At 41.2% G+C, this 26,358-nt stretch overlaps 1 protein-coding gene and 1 non-coding gene across 5 annotated transcripts; both read right to left on the reverse strand.

Annotated features, from left to right (window-relative positions):
• Positions 1–138: 138 nt before the first annotated feature.
• On the reverse strand, positions 139–26,168 carry RC3H2 (ring finger and CCCH-type domains 2). Of its 4 annotated transcripts, none has more exons than XM_071454219.1 (21): positions 26,011–26,168; positions 18,594–18,890; positions 17,122–17,239; positions 16,434–16,667; positions 15,423–15,598; positions 15,120–15,320; positions 14,606–14,738; positions 14,239–14,357; positions 13,745–13,857; positions 12,863–13,171; positions 11,875–12,089; positions 10,517–10,944; positions 9,937–10,107; positions 8,958–9,113; positions 8,475–8,688; positions 8,225–8,309; positions 7,625–7,706; positions 7,343–7,477; positions 6,650–6,757; positions 6,094–6,242; positions 139–5,484 (listed from the first exon to the last, which is right to left on the reverse strand). In XM_071454219.1, exons 2-21 carry the CDS (start codon positions 18,822–18,824, stop codon positions 5,286–5,288), a joined length of 3,576 nt encoding a protein of 1,191 aa, XP_071310320.1. In that variant the 5' UTR covers positions 18,825–18,890; positions 26,011–26,168; the 3' UTR covers positions 139–5,285. The 4 variants fall into 4 exon arrangements, with proteins under 4 accessions (XP_071310320.1, XP_071310321.1, XP_071310323.1 ...); XM_071454221.1 differs by having other exon boundaries at positions 5,305–5,484; positions 6,113–6,242; XM_071454220.1 differs by lacking the exon at positions 8,958–9,113.
• LOC139603470 (small nucleolar RNA SNORD90) lies at positions 14,827–14,940 on the reverse strand. Its single transcript, XR_011683684.1, has one exon. It is a non-coding gene; the product is annotated as a small nucleolar RNA SNORD90 (small nucleolar RNA).
• Positions 26,169–26,358: the final 190 nt, after the last annotated feature.

Here is a 26,358-nt window from a genome sequence, read left to right on the forward strand (position 1 = left end):
CGGCACGGCGGGACCGACCCCCAGGGAACGGCACCGGCACCGGCCGGGCCCCCGGCCCCGCTCCCCCCAGCCCGGAGTGGCTCCGTTCCCTCCGCTCCCCCCGGAGCTCCCCAGCCCCCGCTGACGACAAGTAGCCCGTTAAGGTGGACAAATAATTTTTATTCGTGCATGCAAATACATGTCAATACTGCAAACTTCTTCCATCGAGTCTCTCAAACACCGAACCGGGATGCTCTATCCGTGCCCAGCCAAAGCTACAACCTCTGCACGTCAGTGCTACAGCGACACACGGGCCCCGCCGGGACCCCCCTACTCTAACACGAAGGGAAACATTACCATTGGGAATCAAAACCGAAATAAACGGAATAGAATTTACTCCCCCATATATCCCCATTTCATTTTACAGATTTTTTTTTTCTTTAAATTATAGTTTTAAATAGAAGCTGAGAATGCGCCATAAAAATGAGCATTAAATCCATCGTAGCGATGGTGCCTGCTTTATACATGATGGGTGTACACCATCTTTTATTTCATTTACATTTCAATCGAACAATAGATTTGCAAAGAAAATGTCTAATACAGACGTAAAAATATTCACACTAGAGCTTCACAATCGGTTGTACAATTGACAAACAGGCCTCTTTTCCCAAACTTTCCAGCTAAGCAAATTTATAAAATGTAATCAATGCAACAAGAAAAAAAAAATTTTCTTTAAAACTTCCAGGGAAAAGAATACGCAGTAAACAGTATCAATGCGACAGCAGATGCTGCAAGCTAACCACAATACTTCGGAGTGGCTGTACAGTGGGTATGTGCAGTACAAATCAAAGCCACGTGTGTTGTATCACAACTACTGTATAATGTACTTGTTTGCCCAGCTAAGAAAACGCATGCATTCCCATGCCTTGGGTAACGGAGATCTACTCTGGAGAAATCCATGGGCTATGTGCAAATGACCTTGGCTTTTGGCAGTAAGAAACGCAGCCAGGCTCTGCTTTATTTCAGCTTTTACAGCAGAATCTTGAGTGATTAAAAGCTTCCACAAGCATCCTTAAAGAAATGGGGTGTGGAATTATGTTTGGGCATTGGGCACTTAGATTATTCAGATTTGTTTCATTTCATCAGCGACAGTTTTGGGGTTTTTTCCCACCCTTGTCCTGCTCCCTTGCCAGCAAAGAGATGCAGGGGGATGACTACTGCCAAAGTCAGCTGTTCGTTTATACTGGGAAATTGGGTCATTTAAAAAAGCACATTTATTGTGTTCTGCTTGCAGAAGAGGTCCCTCAATGAGAGGGAACTTCCTAACAAAGGGATTAAACTACAACATAAAAATGGACTTTTACATCCTATAGATCATCTGATCATTTCTCACTTTGTTACACTCTCAAATTCAACACCTTCCTTTAATACCAGTCTAATAATGAAAAGTCTGTTCACAAATATGATCAAGGAGCTGCTGGCATACAGTGTTTATGTACAGCAACAGGTACAACTTGACAACTTGTGCTTAAAAAAAGCAAACAAAACAAATGTTTGGAACTATTCTGAGTTTAGATTGAGTTATTTTAAGCGTTCTTTCCTCAGCTGTTTCTGACCACTGTGCATTATTTTGTACCTCATCCAGCCTAGTACACTATTATACAAGAACAGCATTCAGCTCTTGAGTACAGGAGAAATTAAAATTTCAATTGAGTTATCAAAGCACTAAAACCTTCCAAATTAGACTTCTACAAAGAGCTTAATTAAGAGGTTATTTAACATAATCAGCTGTGTGCAACTGTTTTCTTTTTCCTAAATCAAATGCCAAACTTCAGTGTCCCTGTACTAGACTACCAAGAACCAACGCCAGTTTGCTTTGCAAAGAGTCTAACCTTGCCTTTGAAGGGTCTAGTATACATTCTACAATGCAAAATCTGCATAAACACTAAGATTCATTTCTTGTCACCTGTTTACAGGAACAAAATATCAGTAGCAGGGCAATCACTCTGCTCTAAGTATATGTTAAGAATGTACAGATAGTTACTTTCTCACACAAGCATTCTCCCAGCACAAGCATTAGTCTCTTTTAAGACCTATGTGGGAAATGAGGCAAACCAAGGAATGAATCCAGGTAGTGAGGCAACACAATTAACTTAGATACTAATAATTCCTGTCTCTCTTGCATGTGAAATCCCTGCTGTACCCCTAATGGGGAAAAAAAAAAAATTAACCAAACCAACCCAAAATGCTTGTCCAAGCAAAGCAAAAGAGCCAATCTCTTCCCCCGATCTGCTCCGGGCCTTCTTTTCTGACAGCACAGTAAAATTAGGCCAAAACCTAAATGGGCATCACTGCTATTGACACACAAAGGTAAGTCACTCTCTCAGTGTCAGAAAATAAGCCCTTCCATAGCCCAAAGGCACCTGATTTACAATTAACAAATGAATACATACTTGTTTGTAAAGGGTCACAGGCTGAAATTTCAACAAAGAAGGAAGCCAGAGCCAGGTGCTCCCACCTCAGCTCCTTCTCCCTGTCAGGGCACTGGAGGGCATCAGTTTGGTGGCAAAAACCACACAGTCAGTGTTAAAATCCTAAGACAAAGCCGACATGCTGTTAAACCCTCAAATAATTCTTTTGCCTGTCATTATAGGTTAAAAATTCAACTAGAAAACTCTAGCCTCAGTTGAGAGCCAACTTTCCACATGAAGTGCATGGTCATCCTAGAGAACTGCTCTATCACGGGACCTCCTGCTGCAGACAAGAGTCTAGAGATACACTCGTTCTTAAATATGCCAAGACCTTGGCAGGAATATGTCAGGCTTATTTCACTGGACAAACAGGCAAATGTGTGTAAGCAGCTTATCCCAACCCCCTCCAGCAGAGCACAACCAAGTTTTTAAAATTGCCATTTTAAAATTAAAAAGTTAAGGTAAATACACAATCAATTTATGTAGTATATATTCACCCTCAGATCATGCTGAAGATGTTCTGTGGAGTTCTGGTGCACAGAGGGCTCTTTCCCTGAGGGCAAATAAGGACTTCTCAAACCTTTATATTTTCTCTATTTTTGTAACAAAATAGCAATTTAAAATTTAAAAATCTTTTAAAAAAATTACATCACCTTCAACATGGAAGATCTCACTGTTTAAATATCCATGAAAGAGACATACTTGTTTGCATATCTGTTTTGGAATTACATTGTACAGCAAATAATAGTATCTCAGAAGCATTTCAAAAGTAATATAAATTCATATTTACAGAATGGTCTTGGTATAAAATATACAACAATCATATTTATGTCTAACATTCTAAGTTAAAGTTAACATCAATAGGAAATAAGTTAAGGTGACAAAGGTGGTCTGGTTCTTGTATCCATTCACTTCACGCAGCGAGTGAAAGAAGCGTCAGTCTAACCCTAGAGTGAGGTGGCACTGGCTGGAGAAGGTACAGCAACAGCCAAAGGAAACTAAGAAAAGACTACTTGACTGTTCTTCTACATACATTCCTTGACATTGGAGTATTAAATAGATGTGTAAGATCTTCCATACTGACACCAGAATATCAAAACTAACCCTTGGATTTGCAGGTATATTTACAACATAATTATTTCATGGACAGGTTCGTTAGGAGAGATATCAAACACCAATATTTACTTAGTCTAATCAGTAACCCTCAGGGAAATGCCAACCCCCACCCCCCAGAAGCGTGCACAAAACAGTTATCAAAATCTTACCCGACCACATAGCTGTGATTTTGTAAAATAACAACTCAGACGACCAGTAACATGATCCTCTTTAAGCATTTTGCTAGCAGGAAAAGCCCTTACATGCAGTACACCTGGTGAAAGATCAGCTTGGCTTAAAATATTCCAGTACAATTTTCAGAGTAAACAACTTCACAGAAGTTAATAAAAACATAAAAAAATGTAAAACTTGTCACAAAGAAAAGTAAGAGGACAAACAAGAAGATAGTAATCATCAGGAAGGAGAATCCTGCTTTCTTAAAAGAAAAAAAAAGTGGATTTTTAAGCTTTTCAAAAAAAAATATGCCCAGGGCTCTAGTTCATGTGTATTTATGAAAACCAATTTTCAGTTGACATGTCTAACATGATTCTCAGTCACCTCTTAACAGGGCATAAATTCATACAGTTTTCAGCACTCTGAAGGTCAGATAATGCTATCTCATTGTATTTTCAAGGTCTTTGAAAATAAGTTGCCACTGAATAAACAAAAATTAAACCTGAATACAAGATTATGATTAACAACATTTAACAAAGGTAATTACAACCACCTTAAATTCCCAATATTTAGTTTAAATTAAAACAAAACAGTACAAAAAACAGCAATACCATCTTGTTAGTCAGTGCAAACACTAGATACAGGGTTTTCAAAGGAAAGCCAAGAGCACCTGATACTTTTTGCCAAGTCATCTGGATCCTATAATCTCCAAGTTGAGAACTATTAACGAAAAAAAAGAAAAATAAGAAAAACACCCAAAACTGCTGTTACATTAGTGCATAACCTCTCAAAATCGTTGAAAATTGTTTCATGTGTAGCTTGGGGAAACCAATACCTAGTACATTAGCTGGAGGACTTAGGCACTTGATTTACTTCTGATAACTTTACTTGGACAAGTAGCCTGTGTACGTGTATCTACAGTACTAAAGCATAAACTGGGGGAATGGAAACCAAAAGCTGCAGCAAAGCACTGCCCCACAGACCTGCAAATAACACAGCAGTGCAAAGCTAATGGTGTGTTAACCCTGTAAAAGCCTCAAGTCCAAATCTCCACCTCTCAGTCTTCCAACAGGAAACAAGACTCCATGCAAAGTTCCACAACTAAAGAAAAAGCAGCTGCAACAAGACAAAAGTTCTTCTCTTGTGAAACAAAATAGAGACAAATAAGTTAGTCTTCCTTTCACTAGATGTATCATCGTAGGATCCTGCTAGTTTAAATAACTGAGTTGTTAGTTTTCTACAGAAGCCATTTTCAACAAGAATGGCTCAGATACCGCACCGGATTGCTACAAACTCATAAAAAGCTGCTTTAAGCTTAAGTAAAACAATGTCCAAATTCCATTCATTTGTGGAAAGTGAACGCCTTACCCTACTAAAGTAAGTTTTTTTTTCTTCAGAATGCTAATGCGAGAGGGGCTTGAAGTATCAAAGAGTCCACAGGAAATGCATGACCCCAATATTATTTTTTTTAAAAAAAATATACATTATATAATATATATTATATATATAAAAAGCTAGTGTAAATGCTTCCATGGTGTGGTCACAAGCTGGAAAGATGAATGCCTTTCAGCTGTTAACCATCCTGCCATTTGCAACAGGCTTTAAAAAGTCATTTTTATCCTCAGACATAATGTGAGCAGTTTTCAAAATGAGGCTGCCAACACTGACTGATGTGCTGATGGGCAGGCAGCTTGCATTGCTAACAGATGTTGTGATCGGCTGACTGAAGCAAGAAGTTACGGGCAGGATTGTTTTCTGCTCCTCCCTGAGGAGAAAAATAAGTTACACAAATATTAAACAAGGACATGCACAAGTATCCGGAACTGAATTGTGTGCATTAAATAAATACTGACAAACTCATTTTTAGCAACAGGCTAAACATCTTCCTCTGGAATGGTACGCTCGAGATGTTAAAGTAGTCTGCCTCATTTTCAAAGGCTGCTTTACTCATTAAAGACTACAGAACATAGAAACCTAAAATAGTGTATTTCAAAATCTACCTCTCCACGGAGATTTGTGCAAACAGTCCGCCATTTAACCTTTTGAAGTTTTTCTTAATTTCTGTTAACTATAAAAATATTCTGCATTTTTTGCTTACTGACTGTGAAAGGTATTTTGAACAGCTGTGACACGTTTCAGTGTGTACGATTACAACGATGCATACGAACAATGGTACCAGCCTGGGACATTCAGCTTTGTGGCCTAATTCTATTTCTTAACAGGTTCTTCTCACTCCACCATGTACAAACAATGCAGATGTCTAATCCAAGTCTGAGCAGGTACGTAGTTCATCCTTACACAACCATGCTTCCACTATTCTGATGCTTCTGTTTGTCTAACACTGGCAGACACTGCTGTTTTGTCTAACACTCACAGAATCACAAGGTCTTCACCTAAACTTTGTCTCTTCTGTTCCATAGATTCTTTCTGGTGCTGCTTTAGCAGATGCCCATTCTCTACAGTTGTTCCATTGAGCAGCTGATCCTCTTGGGAGCTAATCCCTAGCTGTATGTCCAGAATCTCCTACAAGAGAGAAGGAGAAATGCCCATCAACTCTGTCCCTACCAGCTTTACATTTTCCTATTCAGTTCCACTACATTACGCTAATAGAAACAGGAGTCTGGTCATAAAACTCCTTCATTTTATGTCCTGCTATTAGAATGTCTACCACATTTCACTAAAGCAAAAGCCAGTTGTTCAAAGATGGCTGTGAATGACAGAAGCAGTATAAACTGTGAGCTGTTTTTAACTTCACTAGTATTAACTGCCAGGTATATGAGTGAGAAGTACAAGACCCCAAGTGCTAAATAAGGGAAATTGGATGTCATTACTAGGACTAAAACCAAAAGGCTTTGCTATCAACACACTCATCTATAAAGCCTAATGAAAAGAGCCAGTGACCTCTTAGGCACACAGATTTTTGTACTCACTTCTATCTGTTCCCCTTGCCCATCAGGTTCGTCTGTATCGAGGGCTGACAGCTCCAATTCAATGTCTCGGTCTGGCTTTGTGTCTGCACAGTCTTCAGGATAATCAGTCTAAAAAAGAATGGATATGTTCTCTAAATATCAAGTTGGCTTTTCACCGGCTTCACACAACACTGGAGAATTAAAGTGAAAACAGAAGATGCATTTCTAGCACACAGCATTTCTACAGTACAAGAGAGCTAGTCAGACAAAAATGAACTTCAGGCATGGACAATATAGGATACAAGGCTTAATCCAATCACAATAAAGTACTGAAACAGATAAAATGAATACTAAAGAAATTTGAGTCCATTGACAAAATGTTTAGATTTATAACATGCACAAATAGACAAAAACTAATGATTGCATGAAAATGATTGTCACATTCTTCCCACTCTGTAAACGCATGTTTGGAGCAGCAGCACAGCAGGTGCACCTGCCTAATCTGAGGGAAATAACTGAGTGCAACAACAGCGACTTAGCTTGCAAACAATGTGCTATAAATATTTGGGAGTGTTAAAACCAAGTTTCAACTCTTAGTTAAAATTCATGCAATTCTATATATATATATATATATATATATATATATACACACACACACACACATAGATAAACACCCTCCAAGATTTGTTTCATCCCAATTACCCCTTTCTTTACCTCACCATTCCTCAAATCAATTTCCTTGCTTAAAAGGTTTAAGGTAAGACGACTGCCTTCATCTAGAGAATTCCACTTCTGCTGCATGGCAAGTGCATTTGCCTCTCTCTGAAGGAGTAAGGAGTTGCTTTTGGCCTATGGAAAGAAACAGCTCAGTTACCAAACACTGCACCTAAACCATGTGCAGTCAGACAGCTACACTAAGAAAAGTGTATTTAAAACACTTTACTAAACAATTTCTTTTAAATTAAAAAACCCTCATGGTATAATAACTGGTCTTACCTGCTGTAATTCAATACTCAGTAGATCTCCAGTGCTGGAATGCTTTCTGTGACCAGACAAATCTGTAACTATGAACCTGTCCCTTTAAAAGAAAGAAGGCAAAACTAGGAATTAAAGTAAGTTCTCTAAATCAAACACCCCATAACTTCATTAGTCTATCAATGTTAGATTTTTGGACAGAAACTAGATGTGATTTATATAATGTGTTCTTCATCTTCACTGTGGCTCATAATACTTCAAGGCATTGTATGAAGAAAGTATCCTTATTTAACATATGGGTAAGATGTGGCAAGAAAACCTGAAACTACTCAAGATTTTGACATGACAACTTGGCAGTACCTGACTCCAGTTCTTTGACAGATCTCTCAGGGGATACACTCCTAGTAATTGTGCACTATTAACTGCATTAAGTATTAAAACTACACAAGCTTTAACCTAGTTTTTTCCAAGGCTTTATGCCGGATAGGTAAAAAAGTCTTTTACTTTAAAATTAAGAATATCTATTAATAGACATTCTAGATTCCCCACACACACAGAGGGCTCTGAAGAACTGCAAGCTAGAGGAAAAGCTGTGAACAGAGCTGGGGAAGGAGTCCGTACCGTTCTGCATAACGTGCTGAGGAGGCAGAATCTGAGCCATAGGCACTCCATCTCGAGTCTACAGCATTGACATAAGGGACATAATCTGCAAAAGAATTAAGACAGCATTCACTATCTTCTCTGCTCTTCAGTGGGACATACACGTTCTTTAGCTCTTTGCATTTCATAGCTGCAGCAAGCACAAAGAGGATGAAATGCTCATGGTGTGCATAAACCACGAATTCTTGTCACACAAAGCCTGAAGCTGTACCTGACACACTGATGGGCTTAGTAGCACTTCCTTGGGAAGCAGTGGCCTGGATTGGATCTGTTGTGTGATAGCCTGTGCGGGATGACCTGGAGATTGCACCCCACTTGGAGATGATGGGTCCATCGCTGAACGGGATTATAGGATCTTCCTCCTTTGCCCTTCTCTGGGTTTCAAATAAATGCACTCTCCTTTTAACGTCCCCACTGTCCAAATCCTACATATTCAGGAGACAGGAGATACATGGACTCATTTGAGGTTATGCACGTTCTTCAGTTGGCCAGTAACTTCTCATTATAGTTGCCTATTTACAAAACTGGGAAAGGATATTCAAACAACTTCAAATGAGCAGAACTACTTTAAAACACTACTAATGGAAGCTATGACCTTTTTTTTTTTTTTTAAAAGGCTGGTTTAATCAAAGAGAAGACACTTCAGCATGTAAGGATCATCACACTAATGAGAGAACATGCAGAAAACCCCTACCATTAACACGGCATTGGAATTGGCAATCACATCCTTGGGCTCTGAGTCGATAGCATTTATACAAGAGCCAATAGTGCCACAAGACCACGGTGAATAGTGAGAGAGATGGTCTTCCTCAAATTTAGTTCCACTCAAATCACTGACACTCTCTGAGAACTACAGAAAAGGGAATAAATAAGCAGTGAATAATAAAAACAGGGAATTCAGTTTTAAAATGAGAAGATAATTGAATTAAATAGCAGTAAATGTATCTCAAAAGTAAATCAAGGAGTTCCAGCCATATTCAAGACTTGACTTGGGGACAACATAAGCTGTTTGGTCAAATTTTAAAACAGTGCCCCTGTCAGAGGGCAAACTCTGCCATACAAATAACTGCCTGGCCCACCAAATGAGAGACTGGAATCTGTGTTAGTGTCAGGTTTCTTTAGGCAAATATCTACAGTAACTTAACTGAGAGGAAGCCGTGCATTTTCCTTTAATGTATTAGCCACTGCTAATGTGAGTTCCCCTTCTTCTTTATAGGACTTATCACAGAAGTACACAAGGTCCTACCAGTGCTTTTTGCCACTTTTAAGGGAATGCATTCTTTGGGACTTGATGAGGACTTGAAGTTTGATTCAGGCTAGTCATCAAGTCAGGCCATTTGGACTATCAAAGGCAATGTACTTTTTAATGGAAAACACAACTGCTGTTCCCTACACAAAAACCTGGAGGTTCACAGAGTTCAATAAAATTACATTTCATTTAGCGAAGCTGAATTGAATCACTTCACTTCTTGACCCTTTTTCTGCAGTCATGTTACACATCACCTTAATACAAAATTGAATTGCATCATTATTAGATATCACTTTCCCTTCTGCTAGAAAATTAACTTAATTTTATGAACAATAAATGGCAGGTAGAAAATATTTCCTAGAAATATTAAATGGCATCTTACAGAAACAGGAAGGGAAAATAAAGAGGTTCTTTGGCTTCCCACCTCTGTGCTGAAATCCACACTGAAGAGAGGAGAAGGTGGTGTTGGAGATGGTGTTGCCATAGGAAGGGTTGACGATACCAGAGGAGTTTTCTGTGTGTGGTACTGTGCCCATTGTTCTGGCTTCCGTCTCAGCTGCTCATCATAACCAGTCTTCAAATGACCACAAGGCTCCTAGAAAGAATAAATACAGGACTGGATATCCCATCATACTCTAATCAGAAGGCAAATACTTGCATGGGACACACTTGGGTCCCCAAATTTCCTTGGGTCTGTAACCCTCCACTGATATCACTTGAAGAATTTCACAAGAATTTGTAGGCCTGTGTATGGCAAGTCAAATCTTAGATATGCAATTAATTCGAGCAACATAAAAAGGCAAAGGGGCTCTGGTCCTGATGCAGATGACAGTGGTCTGTTTTGCAAGCCCATTTTAAGGTTAAAAACAAAACAGGAACTTTGTCCAAGTCACATGTCTCTATCACTGTAATAAACAGGTCTATGCTAATTATTTACCAACTTTCCAGTAATGACCTTCAGAACCAAGTCTGCATAGAGCCTTCCCCTCCTGGCTCTCACTTACCCTTGGTAAAGGCACAGTCCTCTGCTCGCTGGGAGGCTGGCAAGCCACAGAGTAGTACCCATCCAGAGAGTTGTACCTCTCCCTCAGCGATGTCTGATAGACAGATGAGTGCATCACATCCATGGGAGGTAAGGAATTGCTCCTGATGATGTCATCTCGGGGGTACATCTGCGGGCGCCAGATGCGCCGGCTGTCGTAGACTGGAGCGTACATTCCAGAGGGGACAGGAGGGACTGGTCCGTAGGGCTGCGGAGGAGGAGGCTGGTAGGGAGAATTCAGCCGGTCTCGAGGGGGAAATGTGCTGTAATGATCGGCATATGGCACGGAAGCAGGTGGGAGGGAGGATTCTGGAACGTTATTGGACCTCACAAAGCGAGGAACACAGGGAGCCACACCAGCTGGTACTGTTGGAGGTGCTGGATAATACCCTTAAAAATTGGAAAAAGGCATATTTAATGCAACCACGAATGACCCACAAATTTTACACCTTCTAAAACTGTAAATAGCATTAGTAAGTACCTTTAGAGAATGAGGAGTCACACTTTACAAACCTCCTACTGACCCTACCGTGTTTCTGTTAAATATCATTTCATGTATGACAACCACATTTGCAGATGCAGTGCTGGCCCTTCACCAACTGGACCCAGTTTGGAAAATATTGCTCCTATGTACTGTGGTGTAACTAAGTAACTGAAAACACAGAATCTTCAACAAGTCTTTATATAGAAAGTTAAAATAGTTCTCTCTAAAATAAAAATCTATATTACTAAAAAATAAAATGTCTATAAATAATCATTTCACACTTGATTTATTGCTCTTTCTTTGGGGAGGATTGCCTGAACATCTCTACCTTTAGAGAGCTTGTGAATGACTCAGTGCTAAAAACCACAACTGTTTGTCTGAACATAAGCATGCACAGTGCAACCTAAAAAGATAAGTGGAACCTTTCAAAAACATTCCAGCAAGCACAAAGACGTGTAAGCCTCCCAGAAGAAGTGTGCTATGCCTCTGAATCCTGCCCAGGGATACCCTCATGGATGGGCCATGGCAAGAGCAAGACTAAATAAAAACAATTAAATGCCAACAAAGGAAAAAGTAGATGAAAGACCTTGAGGCTCAAGTTCTTCTGGAGGCTGAAGTATAAGCTGCATAACATACCTGAGAGCAAACCACAAGTCCCTCACATACCCAGCAATTAACGAGATTAGTATTTCATTAAGAGAACATTCAGCTGATATTTAATAAAAATGAAATAAAATAGACATTGATGAAACAGACATAAAAGTTATTTCTCATAAAAGATATTTTTCCAGAGAAAAGTTCAGAGCTATTTCTTAATCAGTGCAGATCTCACTCACCTGTCTGTGGGTACTGTGGAACTTCATATGACAGCTGAGTCCTGGGGTCTTGGAAATATTGAACATTATCAGAATGTGGAGGGTAGACAGGTACTCTGGGAACAAATGGGCTGGATTTTGGAGGCACAGAATTAACTTCTGTTCCAATATTAGGAGGACCAGCTGAGGTAGCTGCTGCCTGGCTTACAGGAGTCTTGGGTGGAGAACCGATTTTACTGAAAAGGATTACCAAGGAATCATGAAACACATATCTTCACTTATTTCAGTCAGTCACCTCCCCGTGTACACTCCCACATAACATGGAAATTTGGGCCTTGACATTTCCTCTGGAATTTTGTTTTTCATAACCTGAACTGACGCTACATTTTAGACTTTCTCCTAGGAGAACTTAAAAGTGGACATAAATGTTTTGATACCCTTTGTAAGAGTATTCTGGTAAAGACAAAGGTTTTGAAAAGCTGTTTAGAGACTCAGTGCTTCCTGTAGAATTATCTGAAAAGTTTTAAGTGAAAATCCCAAAACTAGAGGGTGTCAAGGAAGTGCACACTCTGTGCACTTCTTGGTTTCAGGAAGTCAAATTCTGTATATAATTTATCGCATATAGTAACATACTTGTATGTAATAACCCAATGGTATGCAATATATATATATATATAATTTATTTGTATGCCATAACTTTTTATTTTTATGTAATAACCTAATTAAGATAATGAGGCCTGGTAATTAAGATACCAGGCTGAGAACAACTGAGGTAAGAGATTAAAGGAGAGATTTACCATTTTGTCTACATTGCACATGAGTATTGAACAGCTAAAACAATGCACTGCAAGACCTTACACAGCTCTGCAGCCACTGAGCACCAGCAATTACTGCAAGCCAGGACCACACTTCAGTATCTGTTGGCCACCCACAAACCCCATTTATTTTTTTAGATAATCTAAAAGCAGAATGTTCTGTTGAATTGCCTTGGTGTAAAAAAGTCACCTACTTTTCAGGAAGTGATTCTGTGGGGGAGCCAGAAGCGTTCTGGCCATTGGCTCCAGCCTTCCCTCCCTTCTTGGTGTTGTCCAGAGCTCTCAGGGAGGTGTCTGCGCAGCGGGGGATCAGCTGGGGAACCCCAGTTTCTAGATTAGCTATTCCATTAGTACTTGGCACCATCTTGCCCGTTGCCTCAGGGCTTCCTATGACAGAGATCACGTTTCCCGTGGTGGTTGAGACGGTGCTGTTTACGCCAACTTTGTTCAGAAGGGGGAATGTTCTCACTGTCGCGCTGATTTTTTTGTTCCTCAAGCGGTATCTACAAACAAACATGTGCAAACACACAAAAAACAAGAGGGTATAGAAAGTGCTTATTGTGAAGTTTAATGGATTTGCAAAACTAGCAAAAATAAGGGATTGACGTGGAACACGACATCAAAAATTACAAACTTATTTTCAACAACTGGAACCCAAAATCATCTCTCCTCTTATATAACCCATTCTGCAGTTCTTTGAAAATGCATTTGGGTGAAAACAACTTCAAGAATGCAGAGCTGCATATTGTTCAATAATGCAGTTCACTCCTTAAATAATTAAAATGTAATTAACATTCTCTCTTGTATGTAATATAACCAATCATTGTAAGACACTGAGCTTGCACTCAATTGCAGGAAAGGAAATTTTACCTCATATGGGGTAAAATAAAAAATAAAACTGGAATTAGTCTGTAGACATTGCTCTGCTGTATCTTCAATTTCATATGAAGAATTGTCGTGTCAAGAGCCCCTCCAAATGAATGAATATATGGAAGAGAATGTTTTCAAAAATCTCTGTAGATTGCTTGGATTTAAGTTAAAAGGAGGAAAAAAAGGAAAAAGTCTCCCACACTCACTTTTCAAGCTCTTCCTGAGAATGAGCAAATGTACAGTTTGTTCCTCTTGGGCACCCCCCTTGCTGTCGAAGGTCTCGGCACATACTTGTTTTGTATTTGCTATTTGGTTGTGGCTTAAAAAAGAACAACAAACAAAAACCACATGACATTCCTCTTACCATCTATCAGACATTCACATAAAAGTAGGCTTAAAATACAGAAAATACATCCATGGCATGTTTTTACATTTTGCATTTTTAATCAGAAAAACAAGGACACTCCTTGTTGAGGGGCTAAGTTGTCCTTGTATGGATTTCTCTACGGCCAGCTCTGCTGCATTCCATATTCACAAATGTTAGGTTTTCAAAATCTGAATGCAGTAAATAACAGGATCATCAATTATCCCACAAGAAAGGCCATAAATATTTCATACCAACAGTAATTCTTCAAAGTTGCATCTCCCAGTAAATGGGAGAGGAAGCTGAAGACATGATGCAATGATCAAGTCTGGTTACCTGTGGAGTTTCATGGCCTTTTCTACTGTAATTCTGAATGAAATCCACCAGCCCATGGACCACAGTCTTCACAGCCACCATGGCATTTTCCAGCTGCTCCCATGTTGGAGATGCTGCATCTAAAATGATGAAAAGCAGGGTTGTCACTCTGTCAGTAATTCCAGTATCATAAATAAGAGGCACACCTTGTATCACTTTACAACATCAAGTACTAGGACCGAACTCAGAGAGCTCAGAGAGCCCTGAAGAAGAGTTTATTAAGTTCATTAATGGGAATTTCAAAACCAGGAATGGAGGTTATCATCTTAATTTACTTTGCTAGATATGAAGAATACCAAGAAAAGTTTAAAAAGCTTGATTTGCATACCTGGATTTGGATCTATGTTTGCCAGGAGCTCTAAATGAGGCCTCAGCCTGTTTAAATTTGCAGGATCCCCCGTGCGCTGCAAGACAATTGTCAATTCTTGTACACTCTTAGCAAAAGATTCTGGAGATTGGAGCTGAAAATAAAGGGAGCATTAGTGTGCTGCATCTTACAACTGTCAATTGCTGATCTTAAAAAGATATCAATGACATTGGTTCCTAAATGCAATATAAGGTGTCTTCAGATGGCATATAGAGAGGATCAGTGGAGAGAAATTTTATTTCTCAACTCAGAATCTGCCCTATGAAGCTTCATCATAAGACACCAAAAAGTTAATTAAAGTACTTCATATGATGAATATGCTACATCAGGGGAAAAAATTTCAATCTAGTTTTAATTAATATTTGATAGGACTACGAACAAAAAAGTTAATTCATGGAGTTCTTTGATTTTTCTTGTAACATTTAATAGTCAAAACTAATGTTACAAAGATACTAAAATCAACCCTTTGACAAACCTTGTCAATAATGGATTGCATGTGTGATTTATGTGCCAGGTCTCCATAAAGAAGAGAAGACCACTGCTCTGGTGATATTCTAAGTCCTGCTTCCATGGCAATGTGAACAATTTGGGCATCGTGCTCTCTCCGCAAAGCCTCGTAGCTCCGGAACTCTTCCTTCAGTTGCATCAGAGAAGAATCTTCATCCCTTTTAGTGACCTAATAAATAGTAACAGTTAAACATTCCTTCTTTAACCAAAAATCTCCATGTTCATCATAAAAAACAGCTGCACAGTACAAACCACAAGAGTGGTGTTTTACCTTAAAGCATGATGCTCTATACAGTAGCTGCACAACATGACCAATGCTTGTTTTAGAGGCCTGAGGAAATCTTGGTTCCAGCCTTTGCACAACAAAAAGTACCAGAACTTTTCTTGAGAGTGCAGAGCCATCTTCCAGTGCCAGTAATACAAGTTTCAGTGCCTCCTCTTGCATAGCTTTAACACACAAAAATGAAAGTTAAATATATTCCAGCAAGGCTGCTGTATTTGAACAGGTAAGCAGGAACATCTAAATCATCTTGAATGTAATTCCTTATTGCTTTTTGTTTTACTTAAAAAAAAACTTTTTAAGAAAGCTGCTAGTTTAGAAGAAATATTTAGAATCACTCTAAGCACAGCAAACTTAGAACTAAGACTAACTTCCAGTAATAAACGCATCAGTAGTGCAGTTTTTATACTTTTCTCCACTGGGCAGTCTTGTAGCCATTGTTCTTTTGGACACCTCTTCAATGTCACACCATGAAACTATAAAATAAATATGGGAACAGTACTGGAATGCTATCAACAGTTACAGGAGTCAAGAGAGGACAACTTCTACTTTAAAGAGAATTTTCTTGCTTCTGCACTTGCTTTAGCTGCATTCTTAGCAATTAATTTGTCTTCTATCAGAGATATAAATCATTAAAATTTCAAAAGTATGCTGCAGCTGAGGTTAGGCTGATTGTATTGACAGCTATTCAATCCCAATAACAGGCAGCAGTACAGCCATTCTGCTACACTCCATTACAAACTGCACAGCGTGTGCTTAATGACTCCTCTTTGCCAGGATTTTTGAAATACTTCTTCTCAATTTCAAAGAACATTTAATGGACCAGCAGGGGAAACAACCAAAAACTTTATGTCAGAAGACGTTAGTATTATTTGGGGTTTTTTTCCCTTCTTCTTTCTTTCTGGCAGAACATCTTCAACTGAACAGAAGAAATTTCAAAACATTTTTGTAAAGAAAAGGTACAGCTAAAAATATTCTGTTGCAGATGTCCAGGACCCTTACCTGGTCCTAGAAACTGGCACCCTCGTGCCCTGACAGCAGCCCAAAGGTTGGCAGAAAGCTGCTGAGGATTTTGGTGCTGCAGGATGAGCTCTGTGACAGTTCTCTCTCCCAGCGACCGAGCTGCCCTCATGGCTCTGACCCGACCTTCCTCCTCCACCAGCTGACAATTCACCAGTGTCACAAGCTTCCTCTGCATGGGACGGCTCAGTGCACTCTGATTCAAGCTTGCAACACCTTCAGAGAAAGGGAGAAAAGGCAGAGCAGTGCTTCTCATCAAATTCATCTGAGTGAAACAAAAAAACGTCTAACAGTTTACGTCTTTCTCTAGGACTTGGATACCAGTCACAGGTACCGTCCCTTCTCTTAGGCAACTCTTTATAATGTAATTCTTTATCAAAAAGAACTTTAATTAAAATCTTAAACTGACATCAAAGCCATCCTTTGGAGAAAGTTCAGTTTCAGTAGAAAGTTAGCCCCAAGGCAGTATTATTAAACAGACTATTTTGTAAACTTAAAAATAAGAAAACCACAAACAAGTGTCACAAGCGTGAATAAGCTTTTAAAGACACAGGGCAATTTTATTAGAAAAATGAGAGTATTATCTCACTGACATTTACAATCAGTGCTGAAAACACAATGCTGTTAAAAGCAAGCTACATCAAAATTCCACTGTTCAGCAGAGACTCACCTTTTCCTCCACTTAACGGCTTTAAGTAGAGTGCCAAATCCTCAACACATTTCTTTGCTACTTCATAATGTTTGTTCTCTCCTACATTACTCAACTTTACTGTCTGATGATCAGGTACCTAAAAAAACGCAAGGGGGAGGAAGAGGGAGCAGAATTACATACACCTGGCTGACCTCCCTGATGGTACCCACACCACCATCAATTACATAACACTGCAGGTGTGCACTGCTCCGAGAGCAGGGGAACACAGGACCCACCCAGGGCATGTACACAGCATAAGGAACAACAAAAGGGGCCCAAGATGAAGATTGGCGTGATGAAAGATGGTTTTTGTTATTACTCAACATCTTAAAAACAGAAGCAGGGTAGAAAACAATAACCAATGTCAAAAAGATGAAGAACACGAGATCGGAGAAGGTGATCAGTGTACCAGATCAGCATGATTTACTACAAAAAAAGCTACAGGGCAAAAGGAACTAGCAAGAATACAATAAAGCAAAGTTTAAAAATTATTTAAGCATCATTTGGGCATGCCGAAATCTTCCAAGAAAAGAAGCAGGAAACTTAACTCAGTGGAAAAAAACTTGAAATAGAGTAACAAGGTCAGATAAGGAAAACAGAGGGAGTGTTAGTCATAATAAATTAATTGTTTGGAATACATTGCAAGAAGTTAGGAGACCATGAAAATAAATGTTGTAAGATCACAACAATGATCTGACACATAAAAAAAAAAAAGGATCATGTGAACTTGAGAAACAAAACCACTCTGACATAATGTCATTACCAATAGGCACGGGATGGGACATTAAAAAGCGAAGTAAATAACATCATCTTACTGCCTCAGCAAGGTGTTACAGAGAGAGTAACATGAAAAAGCACATGAATCAGCATAAGGGGAACAGACTTATTTAGTCTCCATAAAGTGCAGTACTGATTATATAATCACTGTTTTGCCACTGCTACGAGACAGCGCAGGGAACATTCCTGGCCTGATTAGCCAGTGTCTGCAAACGCAACTGAAAAGCCATCATCAAGCATATTTAAAAAAAAATTATACACACACACACTTCTGGAACTTGGTTAAACAGCCACTTCCAAACAAGTGACATTTAGGAAGGAGATTTCTCACAAGGCTAAGATGAACGAGTGCAGTCTGCAGGTTCACTCATTCTAATGACAACCAGGACAGACAATTGTCTGCTTCCCAATGGGAATTTTTCTCCAGTCACAGTTCAAGAGCCTTTTTAAATCAGAATTCAGGTTACAATTAGAACACGCATTCATTTTATGAGAAGGTGGCCCTGAAATGGTGAAGTTGCTTTTAGAGTACGTATGGACTCCTAGAGAGTCCAAAGTTAAGCTTTACCATTTATTTGGGCTAAAACGAGGAAGAAGGGGCAGCACACATATTGCAGCTGGCACGAGAAGGCAACAACACACAGGGGCAAAACAAAGAGCTGCTTCACTCATACCTGGGCTCCAACCAGCTGGAGGAGTGCAAAGTTCACGGGGAGCACATCGATGTCGGTGTTGATGGCAGTCTGGTCAAAGGGACACGCCTTGCGATGGAGCTTGTTCAGGCAGGTCTTGCACACGGTGTGAGAGCAACCTAAGCTGATGGGTTTGTGCACATTCTCATCAAACTCATTGTAGCAGATTGGGCAGGACAGAAATTCTGTCCACTGAGCTGCCTGCACAGGCATTGTGGAAGCTGGACACTTGTTTAGCAGGCTAGCAGACCATTATTTCACTGTACTATGTTTTGGCAGCTGTAAGTGAATAACAGAGTATTTAAAACATGCTTTCTGGCAATTTAGAATAACTTTTAATTAAAAAAACAGACCACAATTTCAATATTACCAAGAACAAAACCAAATCCTTACGCTGAACTACTCAAAAACCCCAACTCTGGGTTAGTTTAACAACTGTACCAAAAAACGCTCATGAACTAAATTAATGCAGACTACCCTAAGTTTAACACATTCACAATAAATGGCATTAATTTGGGGGGGGGGGGAAGGGGTGTGGTTTATAATGTTATTTTCATTTGAAATTAAGTAAAATGACACCTTCCTTCTGCAGATTTTACTCAGACTTAATCAGACACCAAACTAAACTGAGCTTTGCTTTTTTAAAAACACGTTTTCTCTTTCTGTAAAATACAAATCAACTAACAAATATCAAGAGCCATAAGAAAACACTAAAAGAGTGAGAGACCAGTTTTTAGTTTTATGATTTTCATGTTATTTCTGCCTTTTCTTGTAAGAACTGGAGCACTCAAGGGTAGAGATTGCTGTGTGCAATTCTGCTTTTCACGTTTCTACCTTACATATAACTATGTCCATGAACTCACAGCAAGAAAACCTTTGATGTATGTAAAATTCACGTATTAAGGACCTATGATAAGGCAAGCAATAACTTCAGATGGCTTCCTTGTCTCTTGAAATGTCTCACTCTGTGCAGTAACACCAAAGAAATTGTTTACATAAGTGTATTTCAAAGAAAATATGGCTTTATGGAGATTGTTGTTGTATCTTACATAAGTCACATTCCTGAAAAAGGTACCAGGCCTAAGAAGTTCATTGAAACCCTTCACATCCAAGCTTTCATCATCAGGATTTACATTCAGAGCTCCACCCCGGAGGGAGCAGCCCCACCCTGGGCTGTGATGTGCCACCGTGTTTGCTCTCTAGGCAACCTACAGACCAGTTGGGTCACTTCAAGGCTATGAACAAGCTTGTTACAAATGCAAATACACAAATGTTTTAATTACATGTTTAGCATTCTATTTTTTTTACTCTGATGACAGAAAAAAGGTAATTGTTCAGAGGAAGCTGAGATCTCCCCTCTGTGTTCAAATTCAGAAACTCCTTACTGCAGTTCCATTGTTGGCTGTGCTATGGTTTAATTAATGCTAAAGTACCCAACCATTGAAAGAATTACTAGAAGACCAAATAGACTCTTATCTGTGGATGCATTTTATGTTAATTATGACCATCTGTTTAGAAATCCTATTTAGTACTATGAACATTCAGTGCCCTTTAAGTAACAGGATACTTGTACAAGATGTCCTTATCTCAGCGCGCTTTTCAATGTTATGCAGCAATTTTTGCCTCAAATGAATTCCCATAGTAAAACCCACCAAACTGGAAGTTGAACCTCTCAAAACCAAACTGCTGAGGTTACACTTCCAACATAAGCCAGAAAATTCCCATGTACTGGACAAATCAGATTTTCCTCCAGCTTCTATGAAAGCACAGCCAAAGCTCTAGCAGGGATGAACAAACCCAGTCATCTTTAACATGCTACTGCCACATGTGTCTTTTAACCAAGGAAGCTTAAAAGCAAAACAAATAAGAATAAAGCCAAACACTGAGCCAACAGGCCCAGAAAGGTTTCTGATTCCTGTGTTAAGAATCCCCCCATTTCCTTTAGCACATCTGCTTCCCTTCCCAAAGAGCCGGACAAGGGACGCGCCGAGCAGCACAGCCAGTCTGTGAACGCTCCTTACAGCTTTCTGCAGCACCACCAGAAACATTACAACACAACTTACTGCTGACCTAGGGCTGAGAGTGGTGCTTTTTCACCCACTGCAAGGCACAGGTAGCAGCACAAAGCACACCGCTCTGGGAAGTGTGTGACTGCCATGACTCACACCGGGAAAAGTTTAAGAGGCTGGCACACAGAGAGCCCAACTGCTGCTATGGCACTAACGAGCTCCTAATAAACAGTGCCTGTGTCCACACTGCTCATTAATTATCTCAGACACGGGGATCTCTGCTCTGAGACAATACCCACGTTCGGTTTCCACAGGTGCTTCAGAGACTTGCAAGAAACCACCTCTCTGTTTACGAGCTTTTAAAATACAGTTGTTTTCCTGACCAGCATACAAATGAACACAGCAGATTCTTCAAGTGTGCACCACTGGTTTTTAAAGATCTATCTCTGGGTGTTTAATCATCCCAAATGACAGACTCTACTAAGCATGTGTTGACCTTCAGATTTCTTGACAGAAAAAAAAAAAAATCTAATTAAGCCAGCAAACAGCTGGGAAAAGCTCTCGACTCCCTAAACTTCAAGCAGCCATACAGGGAGGAATCTCCATACTTTATTGAGCCTGCCAGCTCTCCTGCCACTCTTACACCCCAGTGTGTAGGAAAACAATCTCACATCTCCTAATTACCATGTCAACTCCTACAAAAAACATAAGCCAAATGTTTAATAGATTCTTGCTCCTTGTCAGAAACAATGTATTTCAGGGATGTCCTCTTGAAGAACAAATTGCTCCAGCACTCTAAACTGAGCAAACACAATGAGGAGAGCAAAAAAAAAAAAAAAAAAAGAAGGTAAACTAGAAATCCTTTGGATTCTGTTTTTAACAGGCAGCACACTCCATTAGAACAGCTATCCGTGGCCTGTCTGTTCATTCTGGCAGATGGGTTATCTACCTCTACACTACACAGGGCTCCTCTTCCCTGTCAAAGTAGAAGCACCCTGCAAAAAGAAATCCCAAAGAAATGGCTGATACAGAAACTGGCCAGACATGCAAGGAAGCAGTCTGAAAAGTCATGGCAGTTGCTATTTAAAAGATCAGTACATAGTGAAGTTACAATTAGTTTTGTAGTGCTACTACCAGAAGCACTACTTCAGATGACAAACTGAGAAACGTACAAGCCTAAGTTCAGAAATCATGTAATAATAAAAACCAGTACAGCTGAGCAACGTTGTGTTTTTAAAACAGTAGTATTTTGCTATTGCAGTAATGGCTGCAATGGATCAGAGTAACAATAACTGACTGATTTTCTCATTTTAGACTAGAATATCTGATTGAGTTGGAATGAGAGATGGAAGGGGAGATAAGTGAAACCTCAAGACCTTCCTCAAACAGCTGTACCACATCCAAATGATGGAAGTTGTAAGACTTAGATGTCTTTAATAATTTGATATTAACTTTTAGCTACCTAATCCCAAGACGTTCTCTACAACTAATCTAAATCATTATGCTTACTCAATAAGCTCTGGACACGATAAACAGAATTCAATTCTGATTTCCTGAAGAAACCAAGCTTAGGTGTTCAGGCTGTTCTGTTAGTCTGTTCCTCTCCCACACTGCTCAGTCAGGGCATTTGCCAAAATGCAGACAGGCAAGTTTCACCCCTTATCACAGAAAGGGCTGAAGGCTTAACTCAATTCCCCCACAGTGTCAGCTCTGCTGGGCTCAGGCTGCCTCCATCAGGTCCCTTGTGGGCCGTGGCAAAGACAAATAAGCAAAGCTTGGTTGAGAATGAGACATGGAATAATTCTGTCAGTGCTCAACAAAGGGAAGTCTTCTCCACAGATGAAGGAAACGCTTGGAAAACTTGTGAAATTATATGGCATTTTCACAACTGAGGCTCAATTACAATCCTACTGTGATTTAAGCCTAAATCTTAGAATTGAATTGATTTTGAATCACTAAATTAAAGAGTCCTTGATATTGACTTGCTCTTAATGCTGACTGCAGAGATCACGGTATTTTTTTTTCTTTTTTAAAGTGATCTCTATTAAAACTTTTCATTTATGCAGATGAATGGTTGGTTTGCACTACAAGGAGGCAGCTTTTTCCACCTTTCCTTCCTAAGTTATGTAGTTCCTGAAAGCATTCTGACTGGGTCAAACACTCACATATCACATAATATAATCATCAGTATTAATGTATTCTCTGGAATACGTTCTTATTTTCTTTTATTGATTTCTCTTCAACAGCCATCATCCACAGATCTAAAAAAACTGGCTTCATTAAAGGCTTAGGGAAGGGCCATCCCCGTAACAGCTTTGCATCATTCAGCTACGATGGCTTGAAATTGAAATAAATCCTCTTTACTGAGGTGCCTTGCTTATTTCTACACTCCATAATATCTGTCACATGCAAATCTCTTTACATCATGTGAAAATTCTACATGTAAAGTCTTTAATGACCATTCAATACAGTATTTCAATGCAATTATTTCACTGAACAATAATGCTCTTGTGACAATCTGCAGCCCAATTCAAGGCGCAGAAAAGTCACCGGTAGAAATCCTGCTGGGAAGGGACTCATCATGTCCCACTCTGCTTCTTGCAGGAGTGCCTGCCACTACAGCACGTGTCCAGGGGCATCATCCCCACATTCCTGGGGCTCTGGCACACTTGGTGCCATGACCACTTCCCTGGGGAGCTGTTCCAGTGCCTGGCCACCCTCTGGGGGAAGAGCCTTTTACCAGTGTCCAAGCTGAGCTTCCCTGAGAGCTTCACTCCATTTCCTCGTGCCCTAAATACAGATCTGAACATTTCCACATACCCAGGCTACTGTTTTGCTGAAACAAGATTCTCTTGTGAACTGGTTACAAAATCAAAGCTTGAATCCCCTCTGCCTCCTTAAAACGTGTGGCTGAAGAGCAGTGCCTATCAACAGGGGTACAATATAAATCTACACTGGTCACCGGTGGTTGCTCAGGGACTGCCAAAGTTCACTCAATTCAGGGTTAACTGCCCCAAAGCAACACCAGAGTCAGTGCACCCTCAGCAGCTCCCACCTGCTCCTCCCTGCTCAGCACTTCTACCACAAATCACGTTCGTAGATTTTAAAAGTTTCCTAAACACTTACGTAACATCACTGTGGGTTTTTCCTTGTGTTTCCTAGGTGTCCCTGAAAGGAGAGCCTGTCCTTGCCACCAGCCTGATACCAGCTCAGCTTCTGTAACAGTATTGACTGCTCAGGACTCACTGAAGGGCAAATAAATGAAAATTTTTTTCTGCCACCCAAATCAGTTGAACTCTCTCTGAATACAATGAATTCCCTGAATACAGGGAATCCATTTCTAAGCAGATCTGCTTTGACACAGTTACTCCAAGAAGAGATACAGTGTAGAACTCCCAACTTTTTGGCAATATTTTCAGTGAATAAGGACTCCCATGTATGGTTTAGTTCTCCAAGCTTTTTTTTTTTTACATGACCTCCATATTTAAACTATAATTTTTTTAGATGAGAAATTCTGTATTTTAGTATTTTTTAAACCGTTTCAATGAAATACCATTTCTATTCTGAGATGTAGGCAAGAAAACACAGGGCTCCACAGGAGCTGGCAAGCCTTTTTAAAGGTTGTACAGAATGGCTTTAGATGCCCGTGGACAAATAATTTTTTTCTTTCCTTAGGGTTGTCCAGTCAGCAAGGAGAGACCCTGAACATTCATCCCATTAAGGGCATGTAAAATATCACCAAATGAAACACAACATACTCCTAACAAATACTATCAGCTATTACTATCTGGGTATTGTAAATATTTTATCTATTTTTAAACAACAAAGCCTTAAATAAATGAGATCAAGATCAGGATTTCACTTTGGGATACCTAAAGCACTGACACTAAAATTTGTTAGAATTTAGTATTTTTGAGTGAAATGGCCACAACCTCAAACAAGACAAAAATACAAGTTAATAAAAACACCTTTTCTTGGAGAACGTTTTGTTTATAATGCAGAAACAAGAAATAGTTCACAAAAAAGGCATGAAGGTCTTTTGTAGTGAAAATGATTCACTACAAAACTTAAGACTTCAGTGTTTCACGGAATAATACTTATACCAGCAACATAAGTTTCAATTTCTAGTGTTTCCACAGATGTTTAGGAAAGACCAAAGGTCAGAGAATAGTATTTTGATTCGAAAATTTACAGCTGTACTGCTTGCTTCTCTTTTCAAATTAGATCTTTTCTGCCACAATTGCAGATTTACACCCTTGTAATCCAGGGGACTGTTTTTAATTTTAGTTTCATTATTATGATGTAGCTATAATGGCCATGAGAAAACAATCACAAAAGAAGCTACAGGAACTACAATTAAACCCAAACAAAATTCTAAGTTTGCATGGAAATTAAACAGGCCTAGATCAGAAAATCTCCTGGTTGCCTGTCTCAACTTTGTCATTATTTTGTCTCGTTACAGATCCATGCCATTCTCCTCTGAACCCTGGATGAACTGAACACTCATCACTCTCCCACCACTCCGCTGCCCTTCTGTGCTTTGTGCTGACTCTTAACTCTCCTGGAAACCCTCCGTGCACCTCGAGCATCAGCAGAACGGGGACACGCTTTTCCTGCTCAGTCGTTGTGTGTTTTTGTGTTTAAGACACTTCAAACATGACACGGTGGGTGCAGGTCCAGGGCCTGTCTCCCACCACGGCTCTCCTCCACCATTACCCTAACGCACAGCTCCATGAATGTTCCACACTGGGAATATTCATGGCTCCGGTGCGACTCTCCCCGGTGCCGGGGGCACCTCAGTGCGGACTGCCCGGTGCTGCGGCTCCCAGGGGCTGCCAGCGAGGGCACCGGGAGCTGCTGCCTCCGTTCGCCGGTGCCAGGAACGCCGGGCGGCCCCGCGAGTGCCCCCGCGGCTTCGCCCGGTCCGCAGGCCGCTGTCAGCCGCACCCGAGCCCGGCCCCGCTCCCGCACCAGGCCCGGCTGCCGCTCCAGGGCCCGGGCCCGGCTCCCGTTCCTGGGCCCGGCTCCAGCTCCTGTGCCCGGGCCCGGCTTCCCGCTCCCGCACCCGCTGCCCAGCCCAGCTCCCGCCGTCATTTCGGAGCCGCCACCAAATGGCTGCCCGGGTCCCCGGGCCGGCCCCGCGGCCTGGCGGGGCCCGCCGGGCGCCGACACCTCAGCGGCCCCCGACGGGCCGCACCGGCCGGGCTCAGCCCGACGCCGCTCCCGCCCGGCTCCCGCAGCGCCGGGAGGCAGAGGAAGGGCCGGGGTGGGTGATGGGGGTGGGGGGGAGGGGGTGGGGGGGGAGCGGGCGGGGCCCCGGCGGGTCAGCGCGTCCCCCGCGGCGGCCGCCCCCGCGCAGCTCGGTCCGACCCGTGCGGTGCGGTCCGTACCTGCTGGGCGGGGGCGGCGGCCGGAGCGCGGTCGGGCGGTGCCGGCCTCACGCGCCATGGGGCGGGCGCGCGGCCCGGCGGAGGCAGCGGCGGGAGCCCCGGCGGCGCCGCCTCATCGCGCTGACAGCGGCACCGCCGCCACGCCCCGCGACGCCGCTCTCGCGAGACCCGCGCGCCGCCCGCCGCACGTGACCGCGCGGAGGGCGGGAGGGAGTTACCATAGAGACGGCCGTGCAGATGCGCCCGCCGCACGGGCCCCGCCGCCAGGGGCAAGCGGGGGTCATAGAGATGGCGTGACAGAGCGGCGGCCGGCGCCGCCAGCGCTCCCTGGTGGCGCACTCCGGGTAG

Source organism: Agelaius tricolor, unplaced genomic scaffold (genome assembly GCF_023055355.1).
Source record: "Agelaius tricolor isolate 1412-34295 unplaced genomic scaffold, bAgeTri1.0.p SCAF_38, whole genome shotgun sequence".
In the NCBI taxonomy this organism is placed as follows: Eukaryota; Metazoa; Chordata; class Aves; order Passeriformes; family Icteridae; genus Agelaius; species Agelaius tricolor.

What these genes read in the sequence shown, in the direction of transcription:
- RC3H2 (XM_071454219.1), bottom strand. Translation starts at nt 18,824, where the DNA reads ATGCCTGTGCAGGCAGCTCAGTGGACAGAATTTCTGTCCTGCCCAATC. An exon ending in ACAGAATCACTTCCTGAAAA is followed by an intron (nt 12,090 to 12,862) that starts GTAGGTGACTTT and finishes AATCCTTTTCAG; the next exon opens with TAAAATCGGTTCTCCACCCA. An exon ending in GGTGAAGACCTTGTGATTCT is followed by an intron (nt 5,485 to 6,093) that starts GTGAGTGTTAGA and finishes TTTTCTCCTCAG; the next exon opens with GGAGGAGCAGAAAACAATCC.